A 23173-nucleotide genomic window follows, 5' to 3' on the forward strand; every position below is an offset into this window, starting at 1 on the left:
AATGATTAAGTGTACTCTTTAATTATTAAATATCAAAAAGTACAGTTGTTGAACATACTATGAGAATAGGGCTTCCAAAATGTGTTAAATTAATATTTTTTATGTATATAAGGTTTACTTAATATATTTCTCTGTGGCACAAACAGAAATATTAATTCTATGAATCATTGTAAATAGTATAATATTTACTGCCTTACAGCAGTGTGAACACGATAACAGGAAAACTTTATCAGTACTTGCCACTTTGTTCAAATTTGTTTTCTATTATTTTATTGTAATCCAAAAGGAATTTTGTTTAGCTTACTTCTAAAGTGCTTTTATGGTAAATACTGCTTCTTAGTTATTTAGGTCTGTATAAAATCCCGTACACTGTGATATGTATTTAAATATATTTTTGTTTGTTGCATTTGTGAGTGTGTATGTAAGATTCTAGAGTTAAAAGTTTCAGAAAACAAAGTGGAATGGTGTCGTTTACATAGAGGTTCTGCTGATTATGTAGTTTGTGTGAAGAACTTCTGGTTAAACATATGAAAATCTTCTACCAATTTGCATAAGAATTAAACATATAAAGAGTCTTCACTTTACCAGTGCAACACTGAATCTATTTACATGTTACTCATTTCTAGTAAATAAAAGCATTGAGATCAGATGGGTAATAGTATAGTATAGTATGAGAATTATATTTAAGTATATAGACTTTTATCTTCCTTTCAGTTAGTAGAACTTGTTGCTTAACTGAATAATTGAAATTGTTAATTCATAAAATATTCATGCATAATATTAAGAAAATGACATTGAAATAAGAACATTTATGAATTTTTTTCTGTTCTTTGGAAATGTGTACTATATTATTATGTGTAAATAGTGAAAATGTACAGTGTTAAAAGTTAGTGCAGATAAATAATTTGGTTTGAAAATTAAACAACAATATAACAAGATCAATATCTTTGTGTTTTTTTTAGTTTTGGAGAAAATTGTTCAAATTTATTGAAATGTTATTACAAACATGTATAGTACTTTTTTTTGTTTTTTCTCTGACTTTTCTCCCTGGGTTTGTATCTGTGGTAATTTGTTTTTCCATTGACCTACAATTTTTTAAAAATATGACTGAAATATAACACAAACCTTTGTTCAGCATTTAATTTTCTGATTTTAGAAAATTTTTCTGAAATTCCTAGAGGACATTTCATTCTAAATAAAACTTGGAAGTTTGAAAATGTAGTGGTTCATCTCAATTGTTGGTTAACTTGAGAATGTGAAATTTCAAAAACCTAATTTTTAATATGATTAATTCTTCACTACCATGGTTCTACATACAGGGAACACTAAATAATGTTAGTTTAAGCCTTGAAAAATGTGATATTAACTATGCAACACTTTGGGATTTTATACAACCATAAAAAAAAAATCTTTAAACTTCCAAATGCTTACCCATTTCAGTGTTGTGATAAGTAATGAAATATTAAATATACCTTTTTGTTGTTATAGTGTTTAAAAATAAACAACAGTGAAAGAGTTGATTATCCAATATGTGTTACTGTTATAATACATTTTATTAAATGTTTTCTAATAAACTAAAAGGTAATCATAAACTGTTCTTAATAAATATGTGATCACCCAAAGCCATTAATTTCTTGTGTTTTTTACTTGTAGGTATGACATTTTGTTGTTATTTGCATCAGAATGTGCAACTTTACAGCACATTGACATTCTTATATACCATTGTTATTTTATAATGTTGGAAATAAAAACCTTTTATGTTACAGAAGTTAAATTATATGCTGAAGAATTTGAAAACTTAGATGTGATTATAAATTTAATTTTTGTTGCTTGAAATAAGTGTTGTATGAATGTGTGTGTCTGTGTATATATTTATATATTTGTGACATTTGATTTTATTACAATTTGCATGATACATTGAGAATGAAGATATTTCAAATGTTTTTATATAAAATCATTTGCTTGAGTATATATTGTATATTTGTACCTTGTGGTCCTTTGGAAACTGGGCATTTTAAGGATACATTTAGATCATGTACAAGTACCATTATACTGATTTTGTTTTTTTTTATCATTGGACTAGGTTAATCTGTACTGAACAATATTAATTTTAGAGATAGTTTAAATACCAATGTGACACAGGGTGTCTGCAAAAAAAGTTTCTGGGAAGGGGCAAAGTTTTCCCAGAGGTTTCAAAGAAGTATGAAATTGTGAATTGAATAAGAAATTCATATACATATGTTGAATGAATGAATAAAGATTCACGTTCTCATTTAGTTCTGAATAGTAATATCTGAGAATCATTTTCAACACAACTGACTCTCTAAGTATCATACTAAAAATCTTACTTCATCTCATGTTGTTGTGAAAGCTCAAATTAATTAATTACTTAATTGAACTTTTATGCTGTAAAACCCATTCATTTTTTAATAGAGCTTGGTGATTAGTGGTATTTACTAAGTGGCAGCCTTGTATCATTATTACAGTGAATCTCAAACTCACAAAACAAACATGGTTGTGGATGCTGCAAAACATTCACCATTCTTCTAGTCAAGAGTTCAACAATGAGAACAAAACATGTGTTAGATATGCCTTTTCCCTAGTAAACATTTAAAAATTAGTCACATTGGTAGATAGTCTTGATTTCTTCAGCACAACAAATACAAGCATGGCAAGTAAGTTTGATGGCAATATTGTAATTATTTTGATAGTTGGATGGAATAATCAGAAAAGCTGATTATGTTTAGTATAATCAAAATTTTGTTTAATCAGTTATTAAGAAATTAGGAGTACCAGTTTTAATAACTGTCAGTTTATGTGACACTAATCATTGTTATTACTGTTCATAGATAATTGATTAATCAATTAAATCACCCAGTTTTATTTTTGGGACATTATATTTTCTTAAACAGTGGAAATGTCAGGCAGTTACATTAAAACATGGCCAGGTATATTAAGGCGTTCGACTCGTAATCTGAGGGTTGTGGGATCGAATCCCCATTGCACCAAACATGCTTGCCCTTTCAGCCATGGGGTGTTATAATGTGATGGCCAATCCTACTATTTGTTGATAAAAGAGTAGCCCAAGAGTTGGCAGTGGGTAGTGATGACTAGCTGCCTTCCTTCTAGTCTTACACTGCTACATTAGGGACAGCTAGCACAGATAGCCCTTGTGTAGCTTTGCACAAAATTCAAAAAACAAACATAATTAAAACACAGGTTGTTTTTTTTTCTTAAAGCATTTGAATAATTTTGACCTTTTTCTACATTTTTGGAAGCTGACCTTCATTCTTAAGGTATCTGAATGATTTATTAGAAATTTCATTTGTAACATAATTTTGAAAAATCTCAAGTATGTTTTTATTTAATAAACACAATTCTAATTTGTGTCACTTTATGTTTATTAGTTAATGCTTTTATGGTGTGGTACATTTAATTTACAAATTGGTTGTAATATAAAGTATATTGTGTATGATTATGGAATAATATTTAAACGTTTTAGTACAAACATCTCGCACATTATTAAGATGTTATGGATGATTTGTATTTGATATTAACATTACACAGTTTTCAGTTCTAATGCTGTTTCTGTCAATGCAATTTACCACAAATTCATAGTTTTCATTTTGGAAAACTTTATCAACTGTATGACTATGGATATTAGTATGTATCTACATATATGAAAAATCAATCTATCATAATCAGTCTTCAAATTAATAACTTGAACAAAATAAGGCACTTTGTATATTATATTATCCTTATTAAAGTTTGAAGATGGCATGAATGGGTAATGAAGAGAACTATTATTAATTTAACAACATTTTGACAAGGTTTTCAGAATGATAATACCATTTAAAGTTGTTTCCAAACTTTATATATAGTATTATCCTGTTTTGATAAATATTTCTGTTTAAACTTATAATTTTGTTGATTTCATTATAATTTTTTTTGTATTTTTACAGAAAAATAAATGTATTTAGTATAGTTGAAGTTTCAATAACAATGATAATGTAAGTTACAGTGTTATTGATTTTTTTTAAATTAAAGGGATTATACATACCAGTTTTGTTTATGTAATTACAGAAAGGCTACAGAGGAACAGGTCCAATATTCATATTCCAGACGTCACTTTAAGGAACAAAGTGGCTCTATGCATGGTATGTTATTATTGGCCAATTTAAATCTCAGTTCTAATAAAATAGTATGTAACTGAATCGAAGTTTGCTTTCATAATGATAATGTTAGACTTTAATGAGTTTACGAGTGGTATAATAAAATTAAGATGCAAAAACATAGTTATTTTAAAATAAACAACTCCACAATGAATGCATATTGTTATGCACAGTGTTTTTAACATGAAACTATAATTATTGCAGTCAGTTCAACATAGCTGTCTGCAGAATGGTAGACTAAGTTGAATTTTCTCACCTGTGTTTAACACTACAGTATCATATTCATTAAGCAAAATGTATTGAAGAGACAAAAGGAGGACTGAAATAATTTGACTATTAGTGGTTAATATTGCACAGGTGTAGAAACAACTGAGCTGGAGTATATCAAATAATAATGGTAAGTTTGGCACCCATGAAATAAAACTGAGTGATCTGAAATACCTCCAGTATTAGACATGAGCCAGATACAGGTGACAGAAGAACACAGACCAGAGTACTTCTGTTATCAATGGTAAGTCATGGCACAAGATTAAGGCAAAAATATATGGTGTTTGACATTGTAATATATGATGGAATTTTATAAAACAAATACCAATTATATATATTTGATAAAATTCATAATTAAACAATTTTAAATACACCAAAAATATGTTTCAATAAAAAAAATTAAAAAGCATGAGATGTAATTTAGATCTACCAAGTGTTTGTATCATCTGCCTTTAGATTCACCAAAAGGTTTGTTCCATCTTCTTGTATTGAGTTTGGAGGCAAATTAAATATTGCTTCATATATATTTAGCTACCAAGAATTAATTTGTCATTAAAATATTTGCACTTGCAACTTCTAATGAATAAATAGTTATTTGGAGCAGCTTTCTTTTGTGATAAATTTAAGCCTAATTGCTCATCAAAATGCAAGTACCTCATGAGGACAAATCTGCCATTTTTTAATTTAATATCTGTTTGCTAAGATAAGATGGCCATTCAAACTTTTTTGTTTATTTATTGTTAAACATTTTTAGGCATATATTTTAGAATAACTACCTATTTAATTAGAAGCAATGTTTCAACACAACACTATAAAAACATACAAGTCTCAAATATGATGCTGAAAGTAAGCATCCCAAGCATTTATTTTTAATATTTGGGGAAAGTGTGTTGATATCAATTACAAACAAACCAGTAGTAGGTGTATATTTGCTTATCTTTTATTTTCTAATGTGTGTTTGATAGTGGATTTTGTATCACTATGATAATAGTTAAGTATCTTTGTATTATGTTGTTGTTTCTTTTATGTTTGTATTTGTGCATTACAGTGGAGTTGTGTGCACCCTCTTTATTTTATAGATTTCATTTAATTGCTGTTTTTATCTTGGGCCTGTAGCTTGTGTCCTTGGAGGTAAGGGATGACCATGTGGTAGGTCTCTATATTTTAGAGATGGTGAACAACATTCAAATCTATGTGATACCACAAAATATTCCCTACACTTTAAGCTGTAAGTCAATCCCTTAGCATAGATGTCAGGGTGCTTCTCACTAGCTGCCTTACTAGTTTTGCCATAAATATAAAATAGTTTTTGTAAAGTAAGAATTTTTAAGTTTTCCTTGTAATTCACACATTTAATCAAAGTGGTATTCCACATTTCACATATAAATTACTTTGATGTTTGATCATCAGAAACGTATGCTAGCTAAGAATTAATGTTTGTTCATGTACTTACGATGAATAACTCTAAGTTAGTATGGTATTTGTGAAGAATATGTTTGAAGTCCACATGCCAAAACTCAAATAAGAGACATTGAAAAACTTGAGAGTACATCAAATAAGCCTTTTTTTTATGCATATTATTACATGTGTAGACTTGTACATTCAAGAACTTAATTATATGATAATATGTAGGTTAGAGGACATGTTTTAAATAGTTTGTACATACATTTTTGTTGAAGGTATTGTGGTGTGTGAATAACGTTTACAATTTTTTTCTGTTTTTAGCTTAGAAAGTTGAACATTTACTTATTCAAAAAATATTTATTAGTTAAGGACTTGTACAAATTTCTGGAAATAACTAATCATTAACTGAAATTGTGTTATTCTTGTTACATCACACATTTTCTGGGTTCTTTCCTCCTTGGTATATGTAGGTCTGTTCATGACTGATGTTGCTGGAAAAATCCTTTCAAGTTTACCTCTATTAGGAATTTTCTACTGTCATCATATTTATAATTGAAATTAATTACAAACAAGTACTTACCTCTGAAATACTAAAGATAAGAATAATGGCAAATTATGAAAACATGTTTAATAACCTTAAGATGTTAAGGTTGGAGCTGTGAGACACCACAAGCTAAGCTAGGATGTGCATGAGGAGATGAGAAAAGGTACGCATTCAAACTTCAATCCTCATATGGCATTGTCTGTTCACATTCAGAGTGCACGACTCTCCACTAGAGAACAAAGATAAAGGGCATAATTCAAGAAAAATGCAGTGGTATGTGTAACATACTAGAGGCTATTCAAACACATAGAGATAAGTCATACCCTTGCATTTTCACAATTTTAGATATCATCAAAATGAAAATCATCTTTCTCACAACAATTCTAAACAATGAAAAATCAATTATGTAACGAGTCTACATTAAAAGAGCTGTGCCCTAAACAAAACTGTTAACATTATTATTACAAGTCAGTTTTTACAATATAGTCAACCCCGTGGACTTTCATTTCAGGAAATCTCAAACTTAGCAAAAATGCAGAAACGTAACTAATCCAAAGTCCAAGATCCCAAAAAATATCCCTGTAATTTCTTCGTTGGACAACGACGTATCACCGGAAATATTCAACATTCCAAACAACGAAAACAATTAAGCAATTTCCCTACTACACCAAAAACAGATCCATTAAAAAACTTCAAAGATTATCAGTGTTGTAGATCTCGAGACCACCCCTCAGAAGATCTTGGACCATTTAGATCTCGGTGTTTTACAGGTCTTAAAAATAAGACTTTTTTTAGACCTACCCACTTATAATGTGCGTTATTTAAAAATAATTAATACTGTACATTACATAATGTAATGCATGGGCTTACTGTACGGTTACTGAACTTCATCTGGTGCATGTATTTACGTTAAACTTTGGCGATTATCCTTGAAGTTAAAAATTGTACAATAAATTTTAAAAATAACAGCTTTTCTTTTGTTTTTTTTACTGACGTAGCCTTACTTTTTTTTATGGGAGAGACGTTACTGACATAGCCTTACCTTTTTTTCTTTATGGGAAGAGACGTTAAAACAAAGAGTGTGAAATTAACGTATAAAATATTTTCAGCAAAGGTGTCAATAAAATTTGTTTGACGCATGTGATTTTTATTATTCTGACTTTGTTTTTTCATTGTGCAATGTATTATGGGCTCTCGACCACGACATAGTAGACAACTAAAACAAAATTCGAAAATATTAAAAACCAATAAGCTTATGAAACAAAATTTGACATAAGCCAGTAAGAAAGGCCTTCAACGTTTCAGAAACACGCAAGACAGTGTAATACAAAAAGCCGATAAATGGTAAATATCCTATCCTACAAAAAAATCGTGGGACACTCCTCTGATTGCAGCGAAAAGGACGTAACAACGAAATATTCAAATAGTTTGGTCTTTTAAGTGCGCAGCGAATCGTTGGGAAGTCATTTCTGCACTCGATTCGTAATCTGAGAGTCGCGGATTCGAATCCATGTTACACCAAACATGCTTGCCCTTTCAGCTGTGGGGACGTTATAATGTCACAATCAACCACACCATTAGTTGGTAAAAGAGTTGGCGGTGGGTGGTGATACTAGCTGCCTTCAGTCTAGTCTTACACTGCTAAGTTAGGGACGGCTAACGCAGATAGCCCTCGTGCAGCTTTGAGCGAAATACAAAATAAATCAGTCGAAGTTGAGTACAGAGAAAGCTAACGATGTGTCAAGAGGGGAAGGATAGTTGGATTATTTAGGGTTTGGTTTGTTTTGAATTTCGCGCAAAGCTATACGAGAGCTATCTGTGCTAGCCGTCCCTAATTTAGCAGTGTAAGACTAGAGGGAAGGCAGCTAGTCATCATCACCCACTGCCAACTTTTGGGCTACTCTTTTATTAGCGAATAGTGTGATTGACCGTCACATAATAACGCCCTCACGCCTGAAAGGACAAGCATGTTTGGTGTGACGGGGATTCGAACCCGCGACCCTCAGGTTACTAGTCGAATGCCTTAACCACCTGGCCATGCAGGGCTGATAATTTAGGGAAAAATGTCTCTACCTGCTATTGCGCAACAACTAAACATTTGTAAGCAGTTGGGAATGTAATGAAAAAACGGAAGTTCACAGGTGATAATGAGCCCAATAAACGGCCAGGTAAGTGTAAAATACTGACTGATAGGAGTCGAAGCGCCTTGAGAAGACTGATTACTTTATCGCTGTCAGTGTCTAGAGATGCTGGCAGTTATAGGTAAACCTATAAGTATTTACGCAACAAGTCGAGAATTACATGCCATGAAATTTAACAAAGAGCTTCAACCCATAAGCTGCTGTTGTTAACAAAAACAAATGCATGCCATCGATTGGTATGCTGAAAGACACACAGAACCTCGACCATGGATCAATGAAAATCGATCCTGTGGAGGGACAAGTCAAGCTAAACGGTGTTCCACTCTGATGGACATGCTTGGAGATTTGAGGATTCCTGAAAAACTCTTATTACCCACGTGTGTTGTCCCACCAGTCAAGTTTGCAGACGGCGGTATCGCGATATAGGGGTGTTTCTCACGATATGGACTAGGTCCACTTGTCAAAGTGCATGAATCCATAAAAGCTGAGTCCTACACTAATGTTCTGAACAACTCCGTGTCCTACATTGTGGCATTTTTGTGGTACCAACCCCTACACCTTTCAATATGACAACGATCTATATCATAGATCAAGGATTGTGAACGTGTGTTTTGAAGATAACATCGGGACATTCCAGTGAACCGTATGAAGCCCAGGCCTCGACCTGATAAAACATCTTTAGAATGAACTGGAACGCAGAATTAGGGTAAGGTCAAAATGGACCTCTTCAGTAGTAGAGCTTACTAATGCTTTAAAGGAGGGGTGGAGTATAATACCATCAGCTTTCTGCCAGAAATGATAAGACAGTCTTCTACAAGTAGTGAAGCAGTCATTAAGGCCAAAGGTAGTCCAAGACGCTATTAATTTCTTGGAATAAAGATATGTTTCATTCATAACTTTCGACGATGTATGAAGTTTGGTAGGATTGTGTGTTAAGTGATACGTCTAAATTTACTCGCTTAAATACTGACCTCAATATACAATAATAAAATTAAGGAAAACCATAATAAATGCATTTTTTTGCACCAATCAAACTAACCAAGGACAAAAAAATCTACGGTCTACCATATGCCCAATAACGCCTTTTTTAATCATTGAAAGCGACATACATAACAGTTAGTAATATGGTCTTTATGAACTCATATATTTTGAAATATTTTATGAAATAGAGATTTTTAGCAATGACTTTCAAATATCAAATTGATCAAACTAGGTTGTCATCGTATGACACATAAATACACAAATAGTAATAAACGAGAGCAGCAGAAAACAGTACGGTATTTTTTCAAAACTCCCTGGCTGTTCTTGAAATAGTCATATCTTTTAAACCGAGGAGGGCCAGGTGTGTATGACATTTTCCTCCCCATGTTGTATGATAGCTTCTGTTGGATACGAATTTAACTAAAACGTAAGGTCGCACATAGAATATCTCGCACATACTTCGACTTATTTCAGGGCCAATGTCCACGTAGCTATTTATATTAATGTGAATAATACATTTTTCTGTTTGATTCGTTAAAATGCCCCCCACATAGCGAAAAGTACCATACGTATTTTCACATACATTAATTTTAAACTAATCGAGAGTATCCACAGAAATATCCTTTGAATTCTGTTATCAGCTTAGAAATTAATGTGGATATCGTTGTCAAGTTTGTTTGTTTGTTTTGGAATTTCGCAAAAGCTACTCGAGGGCTATCTGTGCTAGCCGTCCCTAATTTAGCAGTGTAAGACTAGAGGGAAGGCAGCTAGTCATCACCACCCACCGCCAACTCTTGGGCTACTCTTTTACCAACGAATAGTGGGATTGACCGTCACTTATACACCCCCACGGATGGGAGGGCGAGCATGTTTAGCGCGACGCGGGCGCGAACCCGCGACCCTCGGATTACGCGCTCGGCCATGCCGGGCCCTCGTTGTCAAGAACTTGGTGTTCTTATTAAATTGCTTACTTTTTACATATATATGTACTGGTGAAAGGTATTTACTGTTATCTCTATCATGTACGGAGAAGCAATTAATTCACACAGTAAGCAATTTTTCGCGAATTTAATGAATTATTTAGGAGTCTGTCGGAAATAGTTTGTATATTTACATATTTGTATAAATTCTTATGAGGTCGTTTTCGGTATTTTGTATGGTTTTTGGTACTGTGTTTACTCATGCTGGGCAGGAGTATTTGATTACTGAGCGTATGAATGTTTTATTGATGCTAATTATGTTGTCTGCTGAAGTTCCATTGTTTTTACTCATCACACACCTCACATAATTCGTGCGCTGCCAACCTTTTGTTATACTGTTATTTACGTGTTTAACACACATCAGATTAAATTCGTAGGTTAGTTACAAAAATTTGACTGATGTGGTCTGGATATATATTATTTGGATGTATCTTTTTCGTTTAGGTTTGTGAAGGCTAGTAATTGATTTTTATGTACGTTAATTTTAATACGATATTTTTAGCAGTATTCTACTTTGTTATTTAATTGGGGTTAATTTTATTTTGTATTTCTTCCGGTATGCTTGACAATAGTTTGAGTAGCCCTGCACCAGAACTCTCCAGGTCAACAAAGAAGAGTTAGTGAAGTACCTGTGTCAAACATATTTCATTGTTGTTTCTAGGGCACGTACTTTTCGTATTTACTTTATTTTGATTGCCACTGGCGCAAAATAATTATTTCTCACATTACTAGTTCACGCAATAAACAACAACGACAAATAAATGAAGCACGCATTTTAAATTTTGTGCGGACCAGCCATTCAAAATATATTATGACTGACTGACATTAACGACAGGTCGAGATCATAACAGGAATTTTCCAAATAGTAATTACCTTATTTGGATATGAAAGGAATGTGATTGTCTGCGTTATGACGTCATTTGGTTTTGCAAGAGATTTTCTTGATATTATGGGATATCGATCATTGAAAATGGCGGGAAAAACGTTCAAGAAGCAATTAAATTTCAAAAATACACTAACGTATAATTTGATCATCAATCCTGTTAGTTTATAGTCTGAAGAGTTGATTTATAATAAAAGAATAATTGAAAAGTTTCAAAATATTTATTTTGAAAAATACTATATATAATAACCACATCTTACCATATTTTCAGTGTTCATGATGTGCTAAAAACACGTAGGTCCGAGAAGTCTTGACAAAACTGACATAGAAACCCTTATAACCTAAGCGCTTTCGAAAGTTGGACATTTCTTCTTCAGGGTCAATCTGGAAAACGAACTGCAATTATTTAATTTACTATTTCTCCAAACAAAAGTTGCTTGATTATGATATGTTTTTGTGACTTGAGAAATTGATACCTATTTCATTATAATATGGTCTATTTTCAGGAAGTAAATGGGGATTTGTCCCAGTTGAGAAAACTCTTAGAAACAGCACTGTATTTAGATCAACGTTGAGACGAGAATATTTAGGGAGCAATACTGTCCAATGCGCAAAGTATAGTAGTTCAATATTAAACCATCTGAACTGTATGAGGTAATGAAAGTCGTGCGAAAGGCTAGATGCAAATCAACTCCTGGGTCGAACGGGGTACCATGTCTCTTACAAGAACTGTCCAAAAGCTCCAATGTTACTCCATATTCACAAAGAACAATATTTCAAAAATGTTGTACAGTTTTGCCTAATTTCATTTCTGAGCGTTGAGTGCAAAATCTTGCTGTGCTGGTCACTCAACTCATGAGGTATCTACTTGCTAATGGATATATTGACACTTCTATATGGAAAGGAGAAGTTCCTTGTATACTAAGCTGTCTGGAACACGTGTTTCTAATATGGGAAACAATTCAGCATGTAAAGATTAGTAAGCTGGACCTTCACGTTACTTGGCAAATGCCTAAGGGTCAGTGCTCCACAGCATGTAAAGGTCAGTAAGCAGGACCTTCACGTTACTTGGCAAATGCCTATGGGTCAGTGCCCCACAGCATGACGTAGAAAATACTGGAAATACACAGTGTTCTTGAGCCTATGAACCACGTACTGAAGAGTTATTTCAACAACTTCAAGATGGCATGAACACAACTCCACGTTGATACTGCAATAGGTTGTATAATCTCTCTGTTTATCCTTGCCATACCAGTGCTACTGAAGACAGCAAAATCTCATATATACAGTATAAGCCTATGACATGGGGCATATATGCCACCAATGAAAGCATTCAAGGATGACACCATGGTCATAGGCAACAGTGAGGAGCAAAACCATAGCATGCTTACTTTCCTTGACACTTTGATAAATTGGAACAAAATGAAATTAAACTGAATAAACCCAGTGACTGAAGAAAGGAAAGGTAAATGAAGAAGTAAAGTTCTCTGTATCTGAGCAGCCTGTCAAGACCTTGGGGAGGTGGTATGATCACTTATTTAGGGACACAAAGCAATCTTTTATAGTACAAGAAGAAATTAAAGATAATCAGTAAATCAAAGCAGCAGAGAAAATTCAAGGTTTGAATTATACAGTTCACACTAATCCTCAGAAACCTGTGGTTACTCCTTAATTATGATACCAGTCTCAGTTTAAGTTTAGAGCATGGAAGGGAAGATCAGTTGCCTTACTTGGAGGTAGCTAGGCATGGATATGGGCTTGTGGCTGAGTACCAACTTAGGAGCCTCCACAAAACTTGCAAAAAATAAATTTTATTCAAAATTTGCAAGAGCAAACATGCAAATGTATAGTGCAAGTAAGTTTTGTGACAAGTTGACTTTGACAGTTCCTACAATATTTGTGTTTGTATATACCTAATGTACGTATGTATGTGTACTGCTTCACAACTTATATTTTTCAACCACAGAAGTTGGTAGCTTGAACAAGTGGTGCAACCATGCTTTGAACATCTCTTGGCATTATACTTTCATTAATGTTCCACTATAAACAAAGTACGCGTGCATGCAAGTGGGAATGAGCACCCATGCTACTCCTAATCAGGAGGTCCCAGCCACCCTACACACAATTATTACTAAACATAAGTCAGATGAACTCGTAATTTATTACATATCCCAAAATGCCTCAAACATGTGCACTTTATCAAACATTTATGACAACTCTGCTAATCTCAAGGTACCTGATCTTACACTGAAAGAAGAAAAACAATGAAGAAATGCACCTCTGATGCATCTGTATACAATATGGAATCATATTTGTATATTATACAAAAGCTTAGGTTTTGTTTAGTTATAATATTTTATATTCATTAAAAAATTGGTTTATATATAAATAAACTCAAAGTTAAGAGGGTAAAGATCATTCCTTCACTATTGTCAGAGGGAGCACTTATATGTAGGTAATATGATAGGAAGACTGACCTAGGGACTTCCACAGTCCTAAATCTAGGTCTGGCTAGGCTTGTTCCTAGATCTTAGTACAGTTGCAGAAAAGCAAATCTTACATTTCCACTGAAATCACTGGTGGAACAGTATAAAACCAGACTTCTAATGATGCTCAAAGACTCAGACATGGAAAATTTGGCAGGTGGCTAACGAGGCAAAAGAGGCTTTGAAATTGAAAGAGGTGGCAGGTGGTACTCAGAAAGATCACAATGGATTAGGATTTTGAATGAAATAGCATACTTAATGGTCAAAGAGTTCTGCCAAAGGGAAAAAGATAGGGTGATAGGAAAGTTCAGGCAAGACGATAATGCCAAGCAAGTTCAGACAGCAGTTGAGTAATAACAGTAAAGTCAGTGGAGCATGTAGGGAGATTTTTATCATGAAATAACACATGGCATTCCTACGACTGAGCTTTATTATCCAGGCCATCTTTCATCAGCTGTCAAAAGGTGAAAACCTGGAAAAATGGAAGTAGTTGAAAGAACCAATGTGTAAGCCTGTGTGGAAACGTACACACTCTTGACCACATGATACCAACCTGCAAAGAATCATTAGTGAGAGACAGAAATTATGGTGATATAACCAAGTGTTTGAAATGCTAGTAACAGCAACATTTGACATTGCACAGTATAGAGTCAACAGAAAGAAGGTAGTTAAAACACAGTTAAAGTAACTTCTCAGAGAAGGCACCAGACAAAGTACCTTGAGGAAGCCCCAGTTTAGTATTTGAAATTTGTATATCATATGTTAAATAATGGAAAAACGATGACTAACATATAGCAGATCTACAATATATATCAATAAATGTTTATGCATTTTTACTGACCTATAATAACATGTTGCTTTTAACCCAACTTGATAAATTAAGAATATAAACATTTACAGATAAAAAACATTGAGTTGGTACACTGACTCCTTATGAAGCAATTTTTCCTTTGATAAACATGGAAAAATCACTGAAAAAATAAAACAGTTTATTTAATAAGAATGCTAAAATCATATTTTGGGACCTTTGTGACTTTTTAGATATATTCCTTGAAAATGTTTTCACATTATGTTGTACATTTCATATATTTTCATGCAAATAACCTGTGGGCAACATATTAAATTAGTTTTCAAAAGTACCAGCTGTGATGTATACTCATGCAGGTAATATGGTATTTATTTTTGTTTTTAAGACTGAAATCACCAATTTTCTATTTCAAATATTTGTTTATGTTGTTATTATTAAGCAGTTTATTGTTAAGTCAATAAGTATGTCTGTTAGCAATCCCAGGAAGAAGTATAAATATGAATACTTTAGACTCTGTTTATCAATATTTGAATAGAATATAATTGTGGCCTAATTAATTGCTCACATATTCCACGACAAGTAAATTCAACCAACTTGCCTCTACTTCAGAATCTCTATTTAACAAAGATTTTATTGTTCTACCATAATGTAAAATGATTCTTTAGTTTTTCCTGTCTTCCAGAATGTTTGTATTGTTGGTTTAAGGGGCAAACATGAATGCAGGTAATATATGCATAAAAGTTTCTTAGGGCACTTTTTTCCTCACGTGCAAGGTATACTGGAGAGAAGGTTATTTATGTGAAAATACTGAGGCAACAACATGAGGAATTGCTTGAAAAGACAAAATCTTTTTTATACATATTAGCTTATACATCATTTAAAAAAATATTTAATGAAAAAATGCTTTTAATTGATTTGCTTACAGGATATCACAGAACAATAAAAATATTATTGACCAAATATGGCTAGTTATGTTTCACTTGAGCAAGAATAGTAGTAGCTCAAATGGTGTATATAACATAATTGTCTTTAGTACGAAGATAAATCACAACTGTTAGTAGGATTTTTTAAAGAACAATTATATATACAAGATTGAAACATCTCTCTCAATAGGTAATGCTTTTATACTTTGAACAGTGTTATGTAGCAACTGATTGTCCCACAAAATTTACTTCTACAACTTTATGTTTAATTAAAAGTTCATAAAATTATGTTGATTTAGCTTCAAAACCAAAATAATTTTGGTTTATTATACAATCAATAAAACCAAATATCATGGAATTGTTACTTGGACCACTTTGATTTTTTTTTTTTAATTTTGGAAAATATTTCATCTATAAAAACCAAATGTTTCATTATTTTTCCTACAAATTAGTTCTTCAGTACTCTAAACAAAGGATTGCTGTGTGTAAGATTTTCTTGTACAATATTCACAAATTTTAGGTGAGAGATGTGTTAAATGGTACTAGCTTCAGAGACACACTGGCTCTTGCTGAATACCCTGAACAAGCTTTTGTAAAAGCTGTGAATTTAATTCATGTGAATGTTGTTTTCTATGTATTTCTCATCATAAGGTTTCATTACCTGTAGATTGCAGAGCTCAGACAAAGGGAGAGAAATATTGCAACTGTGTAGTTGCCATATATCTTTAACAGATTATTATTATGTGTTTGTATTTTCTTCTTAAGTTTTCAGTAGGAAAGATGTAGACACTAACAGAATAATAATTGTAATTCCCTGTATTTATATTTACTATTCCAAGTATTTTGCAAAGAATATATTTTAAGAATTTATAAGGCCCTATATGTAGCTGTGCAATGCCATTAAAACTACTGTCTACATCAGCCTTTATTCAAATTTTATTTAAACATAATCATCTTTATGTTACATGTAACATAACCTTTAAAAATACATATCTGTTGGGGTTTTATGTTACTTCTTTATATATATTTCTTCATAAATGCTTATACTTTCTATTTTCATATTCTTTATAAATTAGTTACATACTAGATCCTGTTTTATTTAAACATCAGGCAGTGTAAGATTGAAAATAATAACCAAAAATGAAGTTGTTATGTTAATAACATATTCAGGTTACCTAAAAGGATAAATCTGACTAAATTATTTCAAGTATAACAAAAAGTTATTGATATCAAAAACAACAGATAGCACAATGCTAACAATATAAGACATACATATATATGTATAAAATACCATACTGAAGATACAAATTTCCATTTGTATCTTAATATTAACTTGTTTTTACCAATTCTAAAATTCAATTAAAAATTAACTTCCAAAAATCAAATAATACATTCAAGCTACCTAAAAAGTTATTTAAAAGAAAAATTAACTAAATTTATTTCAAGTCATGAGAAGTATCTAAATTCCTTTTTTGCTTCTTTTAATGAAATAACCAATAGTATAAATCTGTAACTTTCAAATCTTAAATTATACTATCTGAAACTTTAAAAATATTCTCAATTTTTCAACTGTATATTTTTTGACCAATAGAACAATATCAAAGTATGTTGTTTTATAAAATTCTGATTTAAAAAAATCTTTATGTTAATTTATGAAATTTTGTACCTTTCAGGTATCTTTCCTTTTAATAATCAGGCTAAAATAAATTTTATAAATAAGAAACTGGAATGGCAACATGCATATCCCTCAGAACACGTTCAATGCATTTCAGAAGATAGTTCATGTCTTCAGGATACAAATGACCAATGTTTCCAATTCGAAATGAGTCTTTTTGTGTAACTTTTCCTGCATAAATAACCTGACCTGAAAACAAAACAAATTATGTTTATTTCTACTTCAGTGTAAACACAAAAAAGTCACTGGAAAACTATTATACCTTCATATATGTGAAACAAATTGTGTTAAATAGGATTTGAAATGAATCCCCAGTTCTTTTGTGATTATATTTTCCACCATCCAGCATATGTAAAATCTGCAAAAACTGAAATTATTCTTTAATGAATTAAATTTAAAATTAATGCATAAGTTATTTCTTCTTTCACACTCACTATCTCATTTTAAGTCACTTGAATATTTTAATTCTTCATTAAACAGTGTTTGCTTGGAATTGCATGCAAAGCTACACAAGGTCTATCTCTGCTAGCCATCATCACCCACCATCTACTCTTTTACCAACAAACAGTGGTTTGTTTGTTTGTTTGTTTTGAATTTCGCACAAAGCTACTCAAGGGCTATCTGTGCTACCTATCCCTAATTTAGCAGTGTAAGACTAGAGGGAAGGCAGCTAGTCATCACCACCCACCGCCAACTCTTGGGCTACTCTTTTACCAACAAATAATGGGATTGACCGTTACATTATAATGCCCCTACCACTGAAAGTACAAGCATGTTTGGTGCGACCTGGATTTGAACCCGCAACTCTCAGCTTATGAGTCGAACACCTTAACACATTTGGCCATGCCGGGCCACACATTGGGCTATCTGCTGAGCCCACCAAGGGGAATCAAACCCCTGATTTTAGCTCTGTAAATCCGGAGACATACCGCTGTACTAGCGGAGGGCACAATATAGTTAACACCCCTGCCAGGGGGCGAACCCACACAAATAGTGTGATTGATCATCACATTATAATGCTTCCACAACTGAAAGGGCAAGTATGTTTGGTGTAACAAGGATTTGAACCTGCAATCCTCAGATTGCAAGTTGAGCTCCCTAACCATGTGGCCAGGCTAAAACTTTAGTGTTATAAAACATACTGATTATTTGGCAATGCTAAGATAGTGTATACTGAAAGATAAAGTACTATAACATTCCATGGGTCCTTGATTGTTTCTATTAATCATTGTTAAAAGGTATGAAGGTATGTTTAGATTCTGAACTGATTCTCGGAAGTTAAACATTGCAATCAGCACTGATGCAGAAAGACATATTTTATGCATTGGTTTCATGCTTTTATGATTCTGGAACATCAAACTATATCATAAGAACAAACTTTTAACTGCTCTTGCACTCAATTCTCTATCATACAATTTGCATTATGTAGTGCACCTACAATGAATAGAGATTATACTGAGAAATCTTCAATGAGAGAGGTGGCAAATATGTAGCAATGATATCCTGGTATTTAGTTACACGTTTCAGCTTTCTACTGAAGACCTGAGTATATTTTCAATCAGTAGAAGAGAAGGGCAGGTTTAAAACTTAATACATCTAAATCTGAGCTTATGTGTACATGGGTCAAGTTCTTCAGCTATCTTGTAGTTAATGATGTACTGTTTACTGATCCTGTAAAGATTACAGCAGTTATAGAATGATCCAACTCAATTAAACAAGAGATCCACAATTTCCTACACTTCACATAACATTCTGTGGTCAGTTTTTTTCAAAATAGCTACACTATTGTCAGAGCTGAACACATTTTACACTACACATTTCATCACCAAAGTTTCATTTAGTGAAGTAGCTGAAGCAAGACAAGAAGATTCATTAATCATAGATACTGATGCCAATGATAGAAAAACTGAAGTAGTATTGTCACAGCTGTAGGATGGGATGAATGTGTAACAGCATAAACTAGTCACATGATCATGGCTTTTGAATGCAAATACTGCATAAAAGAATAAAGAACTGTTTGTAGTTATCGTACTTGCCTTATCAGGAGGAAATGTGGTGTATTTGAAATTATCATTTCTTTTGAGGTGAGTAAAATATTTGAGTTCATGGATTTTCTCTATAAAAGTCATACATTGGTTTACACTGAATTAAAGGAAACAGGGTGTTACCCAGTGTTTTCAACAGTGTAAGAGAATAATAGTTGAATTGGACAAAACTGGAACACTTGCACATAAATATAATTATCTAATGAAAGTAAAATCCAGATGGTAACTCAGGTACAAAACCACAAGTAGCATGGTGCACTAAATATCATTTTTCTTTCATGTTAAATGTATAGAAATAAAATATTTCTTAAATGTGTCAAGTTTTGTTTATACATACCTTAATGTGTTTGTGATTGTATACAAGTAGCATCTGTGTGGTATGTCTTTTAATACACTCAAGCTATGCTACATTTATGTCAAAAATTAGATTGTGTAAAGGTATTATGCCTCTGTTAATGGAATCTCATGGTCTGTAATGACCATCACTTGTAAAATGGCAAGCCTGATCTCAGTTGTATATCAACACTAGCAAGTTTACCCATATCCATCTCCACTGAACCCAACCATTTTATTTAACAGCCAGTCCAGCCCTGGATTAACCATTAAGCAAAATAAGCAAGTGCTTAGGGCATAAAGGGAAGGGGGCACCATAGAGTTTTTTCCCCAAGCTATCATGCCCTTAACAATTTCACTGTCACACTCAACTTTAGTTAATTCTTTTGTAATTTTCGTTATCTGTCGTGTTCAACTTTACTCTGCATTGTCAAAAAAACGTTTTCTTTGGCTTGGGGAGTGACTAAAGTTTCGAGAAACTACTAAACTATGCATCAGAAGTAAGAAGTCATTGATTTATGAAAGATTACTGTAAAAAACAAAACAAAATGTTGATAAAACTTCAGGTAAAAGATGAGCATATGTCATGATGTCTGACCTTGAAGATGTAATATTTTTCCCAATCATTCCTTCTGTTGTGGCTATTTATAAGAAATTATAGTCAGTGAAACTATTTTGTTTTACCTTTTACTGCTTTATTCAGTCACATCTACAGAAAAATAAGAGTATAATATCACAGAAACATAAGTCAAATGAAATGGTGGCAGATGTGTACAAACGTGGCTAGTTTTATGGGTTTTTTCGGCTTCTGTTTTTAACATTATATTTGGGTTATTGTCTCATTTGTTTTATTTTTATTTGCATTAGTATTGCATTATTCATGTACGTTTTGTAATATTTGTTTAAGTGTTTCTCACTCACCACGACTCTATGTTAACATATTTAACTCGTAGACAAGGTTAAGGCTTGCGACAAGAGTTGGAAAAATAAATTAAAGAAGAGAGCAATTACTGGGAACATGTCTTGGAGCATGTAATAGCTGTTGTTCATATGTTAGCTGAGCGTGGCCTGGCTTTTTGAGAAACAGATGAAAAATTTGGTTCACTGCAGAATGGGAATTTTTTAGGGCTGCTTAAGCTCATAAGCTATTTCGATCCATTTTTAGCAGGGCACATTTCGAAATATGGAAATTCTGGAAAAGGAAATCCTTCTCGCTTGTCCAAAACCATCTGTGAAGAATTCATTGAACCATCAGTGAAGAATTCAGTGGCTCAGAAGGTCCACGCGTTCATTTTTGGTGAAGTAAGTTCTTCTAGTTATTTCAGCTTGTCAATTGACTCAATGCCAGATCTATCACATATAGATCAGTTAAGTGTTGTACTTCAATACTTAAAAGATAGGCAGCCTATTGACTGCTTTTTAACCTTTCTGGAACTGAAAAGCCATACCAGTGAGGTAATGGCAAATCAGTGCTTACATAAAGTTTGGAAACTTAATTTTTCAAAATGTAGGGGTCAGTCTTACAACAATACTGCTAACATCTCTGGGCATTATAAGGGGATGCAGCAAAATATTTTAGAAGAAAATAAGTTTGACATATATGTGCCCTGTGCAACCCATTCACTAAATCTGGAAGGCCGAAGTGCTGTTGACTGCTGTCAAGTGGTAGTTAATTTTTTCTCTACATTTTTTTCAGCCTCAACCAGCCAGTGGAAAATTCTTAAAACTTGACTTGGAAATGAAAGTGTGTTAAAATATCAGATAGGAGACACATGCTATGGCAACAACAATGATTTTGGAAGCTTTAGAACATCTAGTTGAAGACCAGTCACAAAAGGGAGACACTAGAAGAGAAGCAGACAATATTGCAAGTAAAATTCAAGAGCTAGAATTTGTTTTTATGTTGATCATGTGGGATGAGATTTTGCAAATTTTTCATAAAGCAAGTCAAGTTCTGCAGAATGAGGATGTAAGCTTGAAAACATGTGCAAATCTGTACTGGTCATTAGCTGACCAAGTACGCACTTTAAGGGATGGCTTTGAAAGATATGAAGCAGTTGCAAAGGAAATACTACCACATATTGATTACAATGCAGCTCAAACTTGCAAACGTGTCAGAAAGAAGGCACTCAATAAGGAGATGCACAAGAAGTAGATCTGAATGCCAGAGATAAATTTTGTATCACCACCTTCTAGACAACTGTTGACAAACTAGAAACCCAGAAAGGTGTACACAGAAATAGCAAACCAATTTTCTTTCCCAAGTGATGTGCCAAATGATGTCACTTCATTTGCTGAAACTGAAATGTACTCTCAGTGTTCCCAAAAGATAATTGATGTTTACCCAGAGGACTTGGATACTAATCTCTCTGCTGAGCTTCAGCAGTTTCACTCATGTGTGCACCATGAGTTCAGTGCAACAAAAACTGTAAAAACCAGATTCAGTTATGCTGAACTTTATAAAATAATTTCAGAAGACAAAATTGAGTGTGCATTTCCAAATGTAGACGTTGCACTGCATATATTTTTTAATATTAATGGTCACAAATTGCACAGCTGAGCATTCTTTTACTCAACTCAAGCATTTTAAAAATCCAAACAGCACAACTATGTGACAAGACAGGCTGGATGCCTTGTCTCTGTTAAGTATAGAGGCAGATCTGTTATGCCAAATTAGTTTTGAGGACTTAATCAAAGATTCTGCAATTAAAAAAATCTAGAAGAAAACTTTTTTAAAATTTAAATAAATGTTAAGTAAATAATTTGCTTACAGGGTTTTAAGTTCAAAGTGAGAAATTAACATTAAATTGAGAATTTTTTGAATAAAAGGGTTTTTAGTAAATTTTCACTTTTGTTAACATCAAAATGGCAATTGTTAACTCAGAGTAAAAACAAATATACAGTAAAAATAATTCTTTCTAATTATTCTTAATAAAAGAAGTGATTTCCCTCATCATTTCTAAATAAAAGGCCTCAGTCATTGCTTGATTTTGATCTATGCCCAATGTCTTAAATAAATAAAATAAAGTTTTTATTTAATATAGTTGTGGGGTCTGACCTGGAAGAAAACTGAAGAAGGGTTATGAATTTTTAAACTTTTATTTCACTTTCAGCACTTATTGAATCTTAATGTCTTGTCAGTTAAGCAATGGAGAAGCTGAGGGGGGTACCATTGTTGGGCTGTGCTTAGGGCATCAGTTGCCCTTAATCTGGCCCTGCAGCCACACAATAGAGGAAGACTCACATTCATTTGTGGTAGTCATGGTAACTGGTAAGGGTTGTCACTAGGTAGGGAATATGGCAGTGTACTAATCTGTTGCTTATAAAATATGTTTGAGTCACAAATTTGCAGGTGTATGGGAGACATTTTCTCAGATAATATACATATTTATGCAAAAATTGCATTTAACACTCTACACATAAAAGACTTGCATGTACTAGCACAACTTCTGAGGTAACAGAACCTAAGTTGACCAAATGTTTACAATCATGTCTTCAGCTTTACAAGACCACACACATATTGATCGTTCT

The 23173-nt window shown here is 32.9% G+C and overlaps 2 protein-coding genes across 10 annotated transcripts in view; one reads left to right on the forward strand and one right to left on the reverse strand.

The window, feature by feature from the left end:
• Positions 1-23173, forward strand: part of LOC143248903 (uncharacterized) — an 87228-nt gene that overhangs the window by 63218 nt on the left and 837 nt on the right. Inside the window, exons 5-7 of one of the 4 annotated variants that reach the window (XR_013027258.1) lie at positions 4084-4157; positions 4530-4683; positions 6314-7494. Coding sequence is in view for 1 of the 4 variants with exons in the window: in XM_076497841.1 (XP_076353956.1) it covers positions 4084-4134 (51 nt within the window). In the remaining 3 variants the exon portion in view is untranslated. Of the gene's footprint in view, positions 1-4083; positions 4158-4529; positions 6133-6313; positions 7495-23173 lie in introns of those variants that run through there. The other 3 variants (XR_013027259.1, XR_013027260.1, XM_076497841.1) reach the window with 3 other exon arrangements.
• LOC143248904 (2-aminoethylphosphonate--pyruvate transaminase-like) overlaps positions 15497-23173 on the reverse strand; it is a 47144-nt gene continuing 39467 nt past the window's right edge. For all 6 annotated transcript variants that reach the window (XM_076497845.1, XM_076497849.1, XM_076497848.1 and 3 more), the window contains one exon: positions 15497-17453. In XM_076497845.1, coding sequence (XP_076353960.1) covers positions 17378-17453 — 76 coding nt within the window. In that variant the 3' untranslated portion in view covers positions 15497-17377. The remainder of the gene's footprint in view (positions 17454-23173) is intronic.

Source organism: Tachypleus tridentatus, chromosome 4 (genome assembly GCF_004210375.1).
Source record: "Tachypleus tridentatus isolate NWPU-2018 chromosome 4, ASM421037v1, whole genome shotgun sequence".
NCBI classification, from domain to species: Eukaryota; Metazoa; Arthropoda; class Merostomata; order Xiphosura; family Limulidae; genus Tachypleus; species Tachypleus tridentatus.